This window comes from Marmota marmota, unplaced genomic scaffold (genome assembly GCF_001458135.2).
Source record: "Marmota marmota marmota unplaced genomic scaffold, marMar, whole genome shotgun sequence".
Classification (NCBI taxonomy): domain Eukaryota; kingdom Metazoa; phylum Chordata; class Mammalia; order Rodentia; family Sciuridae; genus Marmota; species Marmota marmota.
Genome location: NW_026000079.1, coordinates 5,524,653 through 5,540,305, shown reverse-complemented (window position 1 = coordinate 5,540,305; position 15,653 = coordinate 5,524,653). Strand labels below are relative to the sequence as shown.

The 15,653-nt window shown below is 37.6% G+C and overlaps 1 protein-coding gene across 2 annotated transcripts in view; it reads left to right on the top strand.

Moving 5' to 3' along the window:
- Window positions 1-373: 373 nt before the first annotated feature.
- Snx27 (sorting nexin 27) overlaps window positions 374-15,653 on the top strand; it is a 46,300-nt gene continuing 31,020 nt past the window's right edge. For both annotated transcript variants that reach the window (XM_015502915.2, XM_015502916.2), the window contains exon 1: window positions 374-652. In XM_015502915.2, coding sequence (XP_015358401.1) covers window positions 389-652 — 264 coding nt within the window. In that variant the 5' untranslated portion in view covers window positions 374-388. The remainder of the gene's footprint in view (window positions 653-15,653) is intronic.

The following is a 15,653-nucleotide window of genomic DNA, read 5'->3' as shown; positions in this document are numbered from 1 at the left end:
GTTTCTTTTAATAAAATTCCCCCGAGTTTTAAAAGGATGAAGAGGATAGTTCAAATGGCAAGATTGTCAAAAGCCATTTGTGTTGTATACGTGTTTAATTATGATGAGGAAGTTGGAGTGTTTGGCTTAAAAAGCTTTGCTTTCTCCTGGGCTTCCCCCTTTCCCATGCTCTTTCTTGAAGCTGTGTGGGGTGGGGGTTCTAGAACAGAGGAAGGATAAGTTCTCTCCCAGGTTTCCATTTTTTCCCCTGCTGTAAGTTCACAAACGGCTCTTCACTGTAGAATCTGTAAAGAACCAAATGAATCTTTTGATTTTATGGTTCACACTGTGTGACACTGGAGTGGGGGCAGGAGGGTGGAGATACAAAGTGTTTGGACCCTTCTGGTTTATGGGATTGTCTTTTTCCCTTTTTCCCCTTAGGAACGGCGTGAATGTTGAGGGGGCGACACACAAGCAGGTGGTGGACCTGATCCGAGCAGGCGAGAAGGAATTGATCTTGACAGTGTTATCTGTACCTCCTCATGAGGCGGATAACCTAGATCCCAGTGACGACTCGTTGGGACAATCATTTTATGATTACACAGAAAAGCAAGCAGTGCCCATATCGGTCCCCACATACAAACATGTGGAGCAGAATGGTGAGAAATTTGTGGTGAGTGTCAGCCCAACATGATTCTCAAACATCTAGCTTTCTTTTCCTGCAGTCTTACCATTATGAATACATTAGAGTAGTAGAATAAAAGACTGCAGCTTAGGTCAGTTTGTCTATCAGGAAGATGGGTTCACACATAAATAAGAAACTAACCCTGTTTATCTCCAGGAGTGAACTACAGTAATGAAGAAGAGTCCTATTTCTGCTTAAGCACGATTCCATTTTATTTCCTGTTTCATGTTTGCTTTCTGCTCCGTAGTAAACAAGTGTGAGCTTGTTTTACCTGTTTGTTCTTTTATTGGCTGTCATGTTTCTTTGCTAATAGTAGTGGCTTGGTTATTGTTGACACTTTGGAGCATAGAGCAAGATTAATTTTAAAAAGGTTCTGTCTTTCAAAATATCGGGGTAATACAGAGGTTTGTGTATTTTGGATTCCAGGCCTCCCTACACTTTCTTCATATTTAGTTTTTTTTTTCATTTCTTTGGTGGTGTTTTTGTGCATGAATAACTCTGGTCTTTCCCAAGGTCCTAGCACTCTGAATGCAATTTCCATGAGCTATTTTACACATTTCCAAATTGCTGCTGTTGGCAATATGTAGGAAATCCACCTTGAATTCAAGGTAATATGTGCTAGCCCCTTTCCTGAGTGCTGCTGTTTGTTTTTCAGCACCTAGTTGCCACTAACACCCCACTCTACATATTTTTCTATTGGTTGCAGTAGGCTTTATTTGCCTTTGACTATATTGGGAATGTTGATATAATGAAAAGCGTTCATTAATGAATTCTTTTATTCTTTGTAGATAATGTCATGGGTTAGATATTGGCAAACAGACTGCAAGCGTTTAAGCCTGACCTGCTGATTAAAGTTAAGTTCTCTGGAACTAGAATCTGTCCCCTCCATAGGAATGAGCCACTAAACATGTATAGTATTTTTTTTTTAATGTGGGAAAATGGGAAAGCAAGAAAGCTGGAAAAGTTGCTGAGGAATCAAATACTGTTTGCTTCTCTAAATCAGCTGAAATTATAGCACATAGATTATATATCTGCATATATATCTGATTATATATCTGCATACCTGTTTTAGAAATGTCTTCAAAGTTTAGAGGTTTGTGCTTCAGAAGTGCAGACTTTGAATCATAAGGCAGATAAGAAGTTGAAGTCAGGGTCAGGTTTTCAAAGTAGAGCAGATTGGTTGCTGAGACCTTTTGGGAACCCTAAGATCTTGAGAACTTCTATGGACTTGGGAAAAGGATTGAAATCACTAATTATTCTTTTTTAAAAAATCAACCTTATTGAGCACATTTTACCTATTTTAACATTCAGCCAGTTAGATGTCCAATTTTATGAGTTTTTACAAATGTACATAGTTTTATAACCTTCAGCACTGCCACAATAAAGATAGAACATTTTCAGCACCCCCCACAAATTTCCCTGTGCCCTCTTCCAGTCTTCTCTCCCTAGTACTGCCCTTGTCAACCACTGATTGGCTTTCTGTCACTGTGTTTTATTTTTTTAAATATCAAATAAGTGGAATTATACAAAATGTATTTTTCTGTGTCTGGCTTTTTTAGTTAGTATAGTCCTCTTGAGATTGACACAAGATTGACACACTGTTACATGTTAATGTGTGTTAGATTTTTCATTTTGGGGCTGCATCTTTTTTTTATTTTCCCTTTGGTGATGCTGGGGATTGAACCTAAGGTCTCATGCTTGCTGGACAAGCACTCTGCCCCTGAGCTATCTATCCCCAGCCCTGTTCCTTTTTTTTTTTTTGTGTGTGTGTGTGGTGCTGGGGATTAAACCCAGGGCCTTATGCATGCGAGGCAGGCACTCTACCAACTGAGCTATGTCCCCAGCCCAGCCCTTTTCCTTTTTAACTGCTGAGTAATAGTCCATTAAATAATTTACTATAATTTGTTTATGCACTCATTATTGATGCACAGTTGAATTGCTTTCAGTTATTACAACTGAGCTGCCATGAAATAACATTAATGTATGGATCTTCTTGAAGATATGTTTTTCTTTCTCTTGAGTGTATACCTAGAAGAGAAATTGCAGGTTCTCTTTTTAAAAAAAAAAAAAAAATTTTTTTTAGTTGTAGGTGGACACAATACCTTTATTTTGTTTTTTTGTTGCACTGAGGGTCGAACCCAGTGCCTCACACATGCTAGGCAAGTGCTCTACCACTGAGCCCCAGCCCCAGCCCCAGCCCAGAATTGTAGGTTCTTATCATAAGAGTTTAGTTTAAAACTTACAGGAAACTAAGAATCTGCCAAACTATTCTACAATGTGGATGTACTACTGTTTTCATTCTCATTTGCTGTAGAGAGTTCAGTTGATCCAAAATTTCTTGAACTCTTGGTATTTTCTGTCTTAATTGGTTTGTGTTTTTTTTTTTTTTAATCTATTTATGTATTTCTGGTCTGAGGATCGAACCCAGTGCCTCACATGTGCTAGGCAAGCGCTCTGCCACTGAGCACAGCCCCTTGTCAGTCTTTTTTGTTGTTGTGTACCTGAGCACATGCTTTGAGCTGCATCCTCAGCTCCTAGTCTTTTTATTTCTAGCCATTCTCATGGGTATAATCGTAACTCATTTTGGTTTTAGTTTACAGTTACCTAATGACTCATGATGATGAGCTTATTTTCCTGTGCTTAGTGGCCATTCATCTGTCTTCATTGGTGAAGTATGTGTTTAAGCCTTCTGAACATTTTAAAAAATTGAATTTATTATTTCGTTATGAGGATTTTTTGTATATTCTGGATATAAATCCTTTATCAAATAGATGTTTTAATAAATGTTTTTTCTGGTGCATGGATTGACTTGGCCTTTCTTTCTTTTTCAGTACTAGGGATTAAATCCACTGACTACATCCCCAGCCTTTTTTTTTTTTTTTTTTTTAGTTGTAGATGGACACAATGCTTTTATTTTATTTATTTATTTTTATGTGGTGCTGAAGATCAAACCCTATGCCTCACGTTGTGCTATGCAAGTGCTCTACCTACCACTGAACCACAACCATAGCCTCCCGCCCCGCCTTATTTTTTATTTTGAGACAGGGTCTCACTAAGTTGCCAAGAAAGCTGATTGCGAACTTGCAATCCTTCTGCCTCAGCCTCCCTAGAGGTGGGATTATAGGCATGTGCCTCTATGCCTGGCTTTTTTTTCTTTTTTCTTTTTGGTATTAGGGATTGAACCCAGGGGCACTTAACACAGAGCTACATCCCTGGCTCTTTTTATTTTTTGTTTTAAGATGGGATCTGGCTAAGTTGCCAAGGCTGGCTTTGAACTTGCAATCCTTCTGCTTCAGCTTCCCAAATTGCTGGAATTACAGGTGTGTGCCACTGCGTCTGACAAGGACACCCGTCTTTTATGTGTTCTTGTAAAAGTTGAATAGTTATTTCTCTTTTTGTAATAACTATAGAGGTATGATTTATCTACTACATATTCATTTTTATAAATTGTACAATTTAGTAGTTTTTGATGTGTTCATAGAATTATATACACATCATTACAATCAATTTTAGAATATTGTCATCACCTCACAAAGAAACTATATGCTGTAGCCATTATCCTTAAACCTTCTGTCCCCTCCAGTCCTAGGTGACCACTAATCTACTTTGTGTCCTGTAAGCTGGCCTATACTAAACATTTTATATAAATGGAACCATGTGATTTTTTGTGTGTGACTGATTTCTTTGATTTTGCATAATATTTTCAAAGTTTATCCATGTTATAGCATGTATCAGTATTTCATTTTTATTGCCAAATGTACAACTTTTAATCTCTCCATTCTTCAAATGGTGGGCATTTGAGTTGTTTCCACTTTGAGGCTATTATGAATACTACTCTTAATGAGTGGTTTTTGTTCTGTTTGGTACTGGGGATTGAACCGAGGGGTGGCCTATGTCTCCAGCCCTTTTTTTTAGGGGGGGGGTGTTGGGGATTGAACCCAGGGCCTTGTGCATGCTAGGCAAGCACTCTACCAACTGAGCTATATCCCCAACCCCTTGTCCCCAGCCCTTTTTATTTTTTCTTTGAAACAGGGTCTTGCCAAGTGGTTGAGGGCTTCACTAAATTGCTGAGGCTGGTCTTGAACTTGGATTCTCCTAAGTCAGCCTCTTAAGTTGCTAGGATGGCAGGTGTGTGTCTCTATACCTGGCTTCTTTTAATCATTTATGTATAAGTTTAAACAAATTAAAAAAAAAAATTTGTACTAGGGATTGAACCCAGGGGTACTTTACCACTGAACTACATCCCGAGCCCTTTTTATTTTGAGACAGGGTCTCCCTAAGTTGATGAAGCTGATCTTGAACTTGGGATTCTCCTGCCTCAACTCTTTGTAATTCTTTTATTTTGAGACTTTGCTAAGTTGGGCAGGCTGGTCTGGAACTTGCAATCCTCTTGTTTTAGATCCCTGAGTAACTGGGATCATAGGCATGTGTCACCATGCCAGACTCACTGTGCCATTTTAATATGTGTATATAATATGTAATGATCATATAAGGGTAACTAGATATCTTTGTCTTGTTCCTGATCTTAGAGGAAACAATTTCAGCTTTTCCTCATTTAGTATGATATAGGCTGTGGGTTTGTCCTTATTGTATTGAGGTGAATTACTTTTATTCCTAAATTTTGAATTTTCTCTTTTTTAATATCATGAAGGGATGTTGAATTTTAGTGAATACTTTTTATGCATTTGTTGAGATAATCATACATTTTTTATTCTTCATTATATTGACATTATTGATTTGTGTGTGTTGAACTATCCTTGAATCCCTGGGATAAATTCCACTTGATAATGATGATGATTTGATTTTTTGTATATGCTGTTAACTTTGACTAGCTTGTATTTCATTGAGGTTTTTTTGCATCTTTCTCAGGAAAGGAACACTACATCTTTCTGTAGTTTTCTTGTTATACCTTTGTCTAGTTTTGTATCAGGGTAATGCTGGACTTATACAGTGAGTTTGGAAGGGGTCCCTTCCTTTTAATACTTTGGAATAGTTTGAGAATAATTGGTATTGCTTGTTCTTTAAATTTTGTTGAAATTCGGCAGTAAACCATCCATCTGGTCCTGGGCTTTTCTTTGTCAGGGGACTTTTTATTACTGATTCAATCTTATTACTTGTTATTGGTCTATTTTTTCTATGTTCTCATGGATCAAATTTGGTAGGTTTTATGTGTTCAGAAATTTATCCATTTCTTCTTGACTTTTATAATTGGTTGGTATATAGTTATTCATAATAGTCTCTAATCATCCTTGTATTTCTGTATTATCAGCTATAATGTGTTCTTTTTCATCTCTGATTATATTTACCTTTGTCTTCTCTCTGTTTTCCTGGATAGGCTAACTAAAAGTCTGTCAATTTTATTATCTTTTCAAATGACCTCTTTATTTTGTTGCACATTTTTTTTACATAGGTACTTGTTGCTGTTAACTTCTCTCCTGGTACTGTTTTGCTGTGTCTCCCAGATTTTGGCATATTGTATTTTCATTTTTATTTGTTTCAAGAAATGTTTAAATTTCCCCTTTTGTTTTCTTCATTGACTCATTGGTTACTCGAGAGAATTTTGTGTAATTTTTATAAATGTATAATTTCTAAAGTAGTTCTTGTGGATTTCCGGTCTCATCTCATTGTGGTCAGAGAAGATAAATGCTATAAATGAAGTTCTTTTTAATTTGTTTAAACTTGTTTTGTGGCCTGACATGTAGTCTGTCCTGGAGAATTCCATGTGCTGATGAGAAGAATGTAGGTATATTCTACAGCTCTTGAATGAAATGTTCGATGAATGTCTTTTAGGCCATTTGGTATATAGCATAGCTTGATATTTTCTATGGATTTTTTTTAATCTGGATAATCAGGATATCGAAGGTGGGATGTTGAAGTCTCCAACTACTGTGTTAAGAGTGTATTTCTCCTTTTAGATCTAATAATGTTTGCTTTATATAATGAGGTGCTGCAGTGTTGGATACATATATATTTACAGTGGTTATTTCCTCTTGGTCCCTTTATCATTATATAATGACCATCTTTGTAGCATTTTATATTTTTGGATTGAAGGTCCCTTTTGTGTTAAGCACAGCTACTACTCCTGCATACTTTTAGTTTCTATTTGCCTGGTATATCTCTTCCCGTTTGTTCACTTTCAGTCTATATTTGTTTTTACTGGTCAAGTGAATTTCTTATAGGCAGTGTACTTTTGGATTTTGTTTTTTAAAATCCATTCAGTCTCTATCTTTTAATTAGGAAACAATCTGTTCACTTTCAAAGTAAGGAGAAATTCTTGCCATTTTATTGATTTTTTTTCTAATTGTTTTATATATTTGTTTTTTGTTTATTTTCGTGATTTGGTAGTTTTCTATATTGATAAGGTTTGGTTCTTTTCTGTGAAACTGTTCTACCATTGAGTTTTGTGCTTTCACACATTTTTATGATGGTAGTTTTAGTTCTCTTTTTTTTTTTTCTTAATACCTTTATTTTATCTATTTATTTTTATGTGGTGCTGAGGATTGAACCCAGTGCCTCACATATGCTGTGGCTGTGGTTCTACCACTGAGCCACAGCCACAGCCCATGATGGTAGTTTTTTTTTTTTTTTTCTTTCTTCTTCTTGTGGTTCTTGGGAATGAATCCAGGGATGCTTAACCACTGAGCCACATCCCCAGCCCTTTTTATATTTTATTTAGAGACAAGGTCTCACTGAGTTGCTTAGGGACTCGCGAAGTTTGTTGAGGCTGGCTTTGAACTCATGATCCTCCTGCCTCAGCCTCCCAAGCTGCTAGGATTATAGGCATGAGCTGCTGTGCCTGGTCTTGATGCTAGTTTTTATCCTTTTGCTTCTAGTGTAGGATTCCCTGAAGCATTTCTTGTAGGTTCAGTCTGGTAGTGATGAATTCCCTGTTTTTGCTTTTCTTTCTTTCTTTCTTTCAAGAAAGGAGGCCAAGCCTCACTTTTATTTTATTTTTTCATTTGTCAATGGACCTTTGTTTTATTTATTTATATGTGGTGCTGAGAATCAAACCCAGAGTCTCACATGTGATGGGCGAGCACTCTACCACCAAGCTACACCCCCAGCCCCCTGTTTTTGCTGTTCTTAGAAAGCTTGATTTCTTCATTTCTGAAGGATAGCTTTGCTGGATAGGTATCTTGATTGTCAGTTTTTTCTTTCAGAACTGACTATATTATCCCATTCTCTCTCCTGGTCTGCAAGGTTTCTGCTGAGAAGTCTGCTGTTGGTGTAATGGGGGTTCTCTTATATGGCTCTCTTCTTGTTTTTAGAATCCTCTCTTTGCCTTGTACTTAGGACAGTATTACTATGATATACCTCAGAAATTCTTTTTTTGGCCAAATGTATTAGATTCAGACCTGAATGTCTTATATGTTTCCCCAGATTTGCAAAGTTTTCAGCAGTTGTGAATAGGTTTTCTGTGCCTTCTTCCCTTTTTTCTCTTTCTTGAATACCATAATGTAAATGTTTGCTTGCTGAAGGGTGTCCCATAATTCTGTCTTTCTTTATCCTCTTTTTTTTAAATGTATTTGTTGGTCTGATAGGGTTATTTCAAAAGACCTGTCTTCAAACTCAGGAATTCTTTCTGCTTGTTCTACTCTCTATTGAGGTTGTTAACTGTATTCCTTATTTTATGTATTGAGTTCTTAAGCTCTAAGATTTGTGTGGCTCTTTTATGAATGCTGAAGTTCTCAAACATTTAATGAATTTTCTTCCTAATTTCATTGAATTGCCTGTGTATTCTTTTGTATCCCATTAAATTTCCTTAAAATTAGTAGAGGCAAGAATTCATTATTTTGGATTCTTTTTCAGGTGGTTTGTTGATTTCCTTTTCTTTGAGGTACATTGTTAGGGACTTATTTGTTCCTTTGGAGGTGTCACGTTGTCTTGTTTTTCCATGCTTCTAGTGTCCCTACATTGATATTGTGCATTTAGCGGATCATTTGCCTCTTCCAGTTTAATAGGGTGGCTTTCGTAGTCAAAGACTTTCTCTTGGCAGTGTGTCCTAGGGTGTCAGTTGGATTGGCAGCCTTGGCTTTGGTTATAGTGGGTGCTTTAGTGGAGTGTCCAGGAGAGTAGCTTCTTAAGCTGTAATCTATATTGGTGGTGTGTGTGGATATCTCAGTGGCTTAGAATTCTGCAGGCTACGTGGAGGTGGGGTCACTCTTGACAGGCCTGCAGGTGGGTGCACTTGTTGTAACAGCAGAGCTGTGGTATCATTACTTTCTAAGGGCCATGCAGGCGTGGGACCGCCTAATGGGTGAGGTGTAGCATATTTGGTAGCAGAGCAAGGTACATGTCCTGCTCTGGGGGAGCAGGGCCAGGCCACATCAGTGGGCCCAGATGGGGTGACCATCAGTAGTATCCAAGGATTGTGGGGTGGACTTTGCAGAGCCTCCAGGGGCCAACCTGTTCAAGGTAGGTTGCCTAATTGCTTCCCAGGATAGAAGGTTGCCTGATTGTTATTCCCAGGGCCTCTGTGGGCCAAGTCACTCAGTATGGGCTGCCCTTGTACTCCTGGGGCCAGGGGACGGTGAGGAGGCCAGTTTGCGGGACTGAATCCATCAAGTTGCTGGTGGCAGCTGCTTTGCTGCTCCGTGAGGTCCTGGTGGGCAAAGTCTCACTATGGCACTGTGCAGTAGGAGCCTGCGTAAGGATGGAGACAATGTGGGCTGAGGTTTTTCTGTGATGAACAGTGACGTGGTAACTTGGCAGCTCCCCACACTGGGCTCAGGGCCTATGAGGGGCTCTATTCTTCTCCACTAGCAAGTGCTTCAGGTGTCTGCGGCATGAGTGGACTGCTTATCTTTTCTCTGCTGAGCAAAATCCCTCTTGGTTCAGGGTTGATCTCAAGAGACAGGATGTTAAATGTTATGTGCCACTTATTTTGAAAATAATATACTTTCCCCCATTGAAATACATTGGCATTATCATGGAAAATCATTTGACCCGTGTTATGTGTCGTTCTTTTTTTGGACTTTTTTCTGTTCCATTGACTATATGTGAACATCTCAACATAATTTTCGGGTTGGCCTCTTAAGAGTCTTATCCTAAATGGGTCATATCCTCCTTGTTCTTTGTATATTGTATAATTTTGTATTGTATTCTGGATACTGTGAGTGTACATGGTGTAGACTCTGGGTCCTGTAGTATTCCTCTGATAGTTTTGTTTTATCTGTCGATCTAAGCTGTGTCACCTGTGAGCTGTAGTCATTCTTTTAACTTAATTCTGTCAGTTTAATTCTTTCAGCCTTTGCTGTATTTCTTTGAATCTAAAGACATCATTCAAGGAGAGTTTAGTCTGAGATACATGAAGTATTCATTCACAGAATTAAGAGATGCTCTTCTCTGGCTCTCTCCTTTGGGATTCTTTGCTCACTCTGGTGACACATAGTTCCCTATCTTCCTATATCTATTCTCTATTTCTTTGAGCCAGAAAGATGTCAGGATTTATATTGGAGGTTTTTATTTTTAATTTTTGTTTTGGCAGTACTAGTGATTGAACCCAGGGTCCAGCACATATTAGGCACACACTCTACCACTGAGTTACATCTCCAGCCCCCCCCCCTTTTTTGGCTGGGGGGTACTGGTGCACTCGACCACTGAGCCACACCCCCAGCCCTATTTTGTATTTTACTTAGAGACAGGGTCTTTCTGAGTTGCTTAGCAGCCTTGCTTTTGCTGAGGATGGCTTTGAACCCAGGATCCTCCTGCCTCAGCACCATTGTCCCCAGCTGTCCCCCACCAGTGACTGGGATTATAGGCATGCATCACCCCCACTTGGCTGTTGTTTTCTTGGTATTTGTTCTAGGTTTACTGTATACATCTTTATAAATGTGAACCTTCAAATACCATTTTTACTTCACATGTAATGCAAGACTCTTAAAAGAATGTATTTCTTATACCCCATCCTTTGTGCAATCGTTGTCATACATTTACTTTCACGCCTTTAAAACCCCATGGTATGATGTTTTCTTTGCTTCAAGTAGTTACTCTGTGGGAGTGGGTGGGGAAGTGGTAATGAGCATTGAATCCAGGTCCTTGTGTATACAATGCAAATGCTTTACCACTGAGCTGTACCCCACCCCAAATAATTTACCTTTTAAAGAGATTAAAATTGAAAAAAGAGTACTTTATATTTAATCATATATTTACCATTTCTAGTATACTTCATTACTTTGTGTAATCCAATTTCCACCTGGCATCATTGTCTATTAGAGGCAATGAATCCTTTTAGCATTTGTTGGTCTGAAAAAGTTTTTATTTCACCTTTATGTTTGAAATTTTTTTTTTTTTAATTTTTAATTTTTTTACAGGATTTAGAATTCTGGGTTGATAGGTTTTGTTGTTGTTTGTTTGTTTTCTTTTTGTACTTGAAAAATGCCACTCGGTCTTCTGGTTTGTATAGTTTGTGGTGTAAAACTTGCTCCTTTTAATTTTTGATCTTCTTTATGTAATATTTTGACCCCTTCTTGCCACCTTTATCTTTGGTTTTTATAAGTTAGATTTTTAATGTGTCTAGTGGATGTTTCTTGATAAAACAGGATAAACAGGTATTTGTTCTGTTTTGGGAATCTGTAGTTTGATATATTAGTTTGGGGAGGTTTTCAGCCAGTCTGTCTTCAAATATTTCTTCATCTCTGTTCTTCTCTTTTCTTTCTCAGATTTCAGTTACAAATATATTAGACTATTTTATATTGTCCAAGAGCTTTTATTTTTTATTGATTTATTTTGTTATAGGTGGACACAGTATCTTTATTTTTATGTGGTGCAGAGGATCGAACCCAGGGCCTCATACATGCTAGGCGAGCGCGCTACCACTGAGCCCCAGCCCCAGCCCTGTCCAAGAGCTTTTGGATGTTCTTTTGTTTCTGTTTAGTTCTGTTTAGTTCATTTTTATTGACCGTCTTTAAGTTTGCTAATTCTTTCCTTAGCTGTGTCTAGTCTACTGATGAGATCATTGGAGGAATTCTTCATTTCTCATACATTTATTTCTATATTTCCATTTGATATTTGCTTCTAATTTTTGTATTTGCTAATCTGTTCATATGTTTTTCACCTTTTCCATTAGATTCTTTAACATATTAATCACTGTCTAAAGTCTAATAGTTGCAATATCTATATCATCTTTGAGACTGATGTATCTCATGTAGGTTTTCTGTTTTCTTGCTTTTTTTTTTTTTTTTTTGTCCTGTAATATATATAGTTGACTGCTAAACATCATGTGTAGAATAGTAGAGAACGAAATAGTATTTGAATCTGGAAAAGGGCAGATCTTTTCTGTTAGGGAATTGAGTCAATTAATTGAGTTGGGTTTGGGTCTCGTTGGAGCTGTTGTTGTCTTTATTGCACCATGCTTCAAGTTCCTCTTGTAGGCTGCTATCACCTGGTATTTAGAGTTGAGGCTGGGGTTCTAGAGGGTTTTTCTCTGTGTTCCTGAACCTACCCCTCCCTAAGCTTTCAGCTACCTCTGCATTGCCTGCACAGACAGATTATCTCTCCACATTCTCGTCCCCTGCCACTGGTAGAATGTTCTTGGTTTTGATTTTGGCAAGATTCACGGTAGAGGTAGATATTGTCTGGCCTAGCTTTAGTTTAAGGTGGAGTCTGTGTCTCTGTTTCTTAGTTCTTCTGCCCTTTCTCCTTACTGTAGCTAAACGGTCACATCCTTGTATGTATGGTTCTCTTGGAAAAGAGTTGCTACTTCCTCCCCGGCTATAATTGACCTCTTCTTATCAGTATGGGAACCAGGACCTAATAATGGTTTCTTGTCTCTCCTTAGAAGTACAGAATATTTTGTATTATTTAGTCTTTCTTGTGAGCATAGGAGAAGCCCATGGAAAAGACTTGCATAAAAGTGGGATGTATCCTTGTGCCTATGGTGGAAGTGCTCTTCTTTCAGATTTCTAAATCTCAGACAGAAGCAGAAGCAGACTGAGAGTGGTTTAATGTCCTCATCTATCAGCCCTTTTTATTTTTTTATTTTGATACAGGGTCTCCCTAAGTTGTTGAGGCTGGGCTGAAACTTGTGATCCTCCTGCCTCCACCTCCAAAGTTGCTGGGATTAAAAGCATGANGGTTTAATGTCCTCATCTATCAGTCCCATTTTTTTTTTTTTTTTTTTTGGTCAGGGTTGGTTCTGAGGACTGAACTCAAGGCCTCATAAATGCCCTACCACTGAGTTACAACTCCAATCCTACTAACTTTTTTGTTTCTCTCATTTCTGAGTCTGTTTCTACTCTTTTTCCTGGTTACAGGTCAAATTTTCTTGCTTCTTTACAAGTCTGGTAATTTTTGTTTGCTATCATACATTGGCCCTAGATTTTTTATATTCCTTTGAAGAGAGTTTGATATTTTTTTTTTCTTTTCCTGGCATGCAATAAGTTACCAGATTACTCTGGTCCTTTCAGTGTTCGTTTTTAAGCTTTTAGGATAGTTTAGAGTAGTTTTTCTCTAGAATTAATTTAGTTAGCCCCTAAACCATGGCCTATTTGAGTTCCCCTTATGAATTCCATGTAGATTCAGGGAGGTGTTTTTATTCTGGTTGGAGGAAAGTTGAATGGTTCCATAATCCTGTTGGAACTCTGAGAGTTGTTCATTTACAGTCCCTTACCTCATAATAGTTCTTTCCTTAGGTTGTTGATTCAATCAGAATTCAAGGTGACCCAGTGAGGATTTTTTTGAGTTCTTCCTTTCTTTAGCTCTTTCTTGTATTTTCAGTCTTGCTAATTCTAGCTACTTTGGCCTCCTTGAACTCCAGTCTGTCTATTAAACCTAGTGAAGTTGCCAAATTCAGTTTGGGTGATCCTCCCTGAGATATGCTTTAGAAGTTACTTCTAACCAGAAAGCTAAGATTATATATAGTAGGCCTCTGCTTGTTTCCATTTTCTCAGGGACCACAATTCTTAGATGTCTGTTGCCCAGTGTCTGAAAAATAGTTATTTCCTGTTTTGCGTCTAGTTTTCTATTTGTTTATGGTGAGAGGTTAGTTACAGACCACCTGGAAGTTTCCAGATTGGGATTTTCTTGTAAAAATAGAATATTTTATATTAGGGATAATTCAATTCGAAATTGATTTTTTAGGGCTGGGGTTTGTGGCTCAGTGGTAGAGCACTTGCCTGGCACTTGTGAGGCACTGGGTTTGATCCTCAGCACCACATAAAAATAAGTAAAATAAAGGTATTGTGTCTGTCTACAACTAAAAAATATTTTTAAAAAAAGAAATTGATTTTTAAATATTCTTGACTTTAAAAGAAATAATGAAACACTACTTTATATTTTATAGGAAAATTAATTCCAAATGGATTAAGGACTTAAATGACAAAATAAAAAATTTAAAGCTCTTAGTAGAAAATATTGGTGTAGCTTTTAGATCTTGGTGATAGAAAAAAAGTTTTTTTAAGATACAACAGTTATTTATAAAAAAAGATTGATAAATTTAAACTATTTATTAAAGTAAGAGATCTTTAAAATTCAAAATTTCTTTTAAATAAACTGAAAGTGCTGGTGACAAGTTGGAGTCAATATTCACAATACACATAACTGAAAAAGATTATGTCAAGAACATATAGAGTTGGACATGGTGATGTATGCCTAGTCCCCACTATATGGAGGCTGAAGCAGAAGGATTGCTTGAGCCCAGGAGTTTGGGAGCAGCCAGGGCAACATAGCAAGACTTTGTGTGAAAAACAAAATGAAAAAACAAACAAACAGAAAAACTACAAATACATGGAAAAGCACAAATATCCAGTATGTAGCAGGTAAAACACATGAATTGGTATTTTACAAAAAATAAACTCGTGTGGCCAATAAATGTAGGAAGACATGTTTGGCATCTTTAATAACTAAGGAAATGTAAGTTAGGACCACAAAGATAACTTTTCACACCCCTTCATTAGCAAAAATTGAAAGGATCTTTTTATACACTACTGAAAGGGGAATAAATTGGTGCAACCACTCTAGCTTACAGTTTGACATTAATATCCTGAAGTAGAATATGCATATATATTTTAATCCTGCTGTTGCACTTTCAGGTAGTGTACTTAGGAATATCTCTTCTGTATGTACAACAGGAAGCATGTATACAAATGCATATGGCAGCATTATTCACAATGAATAGCAGAGAGTCAGAAACAACCCAATTCTCATCATTCAGAGAACCGATTAAAAAGAAAGAAATATGATGTATGCATACAACAAAATGCCATGGAAGATGGAAGATGGAAGAAATGACAAAGATATTAACACTGTGGATGTAGACTAATGTTAAGTGCTAAGAGTAAATCCCTAGACGTCTCATTCATTGTGGTACTCTGGGTTGTAAGGGCGATCTGGCTGTCTCGTTGGTTGCCAGGATTGATTTGACTGAGCTGGCTGACAACTGTCCCCTTGTCTCCTTACCATTCCATGTGTGTCCCTCTTGAAGCTACTTTATTATCTTCAATTAGTTGAAGAGGATGACCTTCCCTGAGAGAGAAGGGTTGTTCTTTGGTCAAGACTGCATCGGTTGGTGAAATGAGTTGGACATCATTACCCTGGGTACATGTATGATTGCACAAATGATGAACTCTACATCATGTACAACCAGAGAACTGAAAAGCTGTGCTCCATTTGCGTATGATAAATCAAAATGCCTTATGCTGTCTTGTGTAACTAATTAGAACAAAGAAAAAAAAAGACAGCATCAGTAACTGTGCTCCCCTGCTAGAATCTCCAAACTCTCAACATGATACTCTGTTTTTATAGAATTAAAATACCTGTAAAAGCTAAAATAGAAGATAAAAATTTACGAAATATATATAAATGCAAAAACAAAGCAACAACCATAAGAAGAAAAGCAGTCAGGCCCAGTGGCATATGCCTGTGGTTCCAGTTACTCAGGTGGCTGAAGCAGGAAGATCACCTGAGCCCAGAGCCTGGGAATATAGTGAGATCCTGTCTCAAAGGAAAAATAAATAGAAAGGGGGCAGAACAAGCGGGGGGGGGGGGGGGG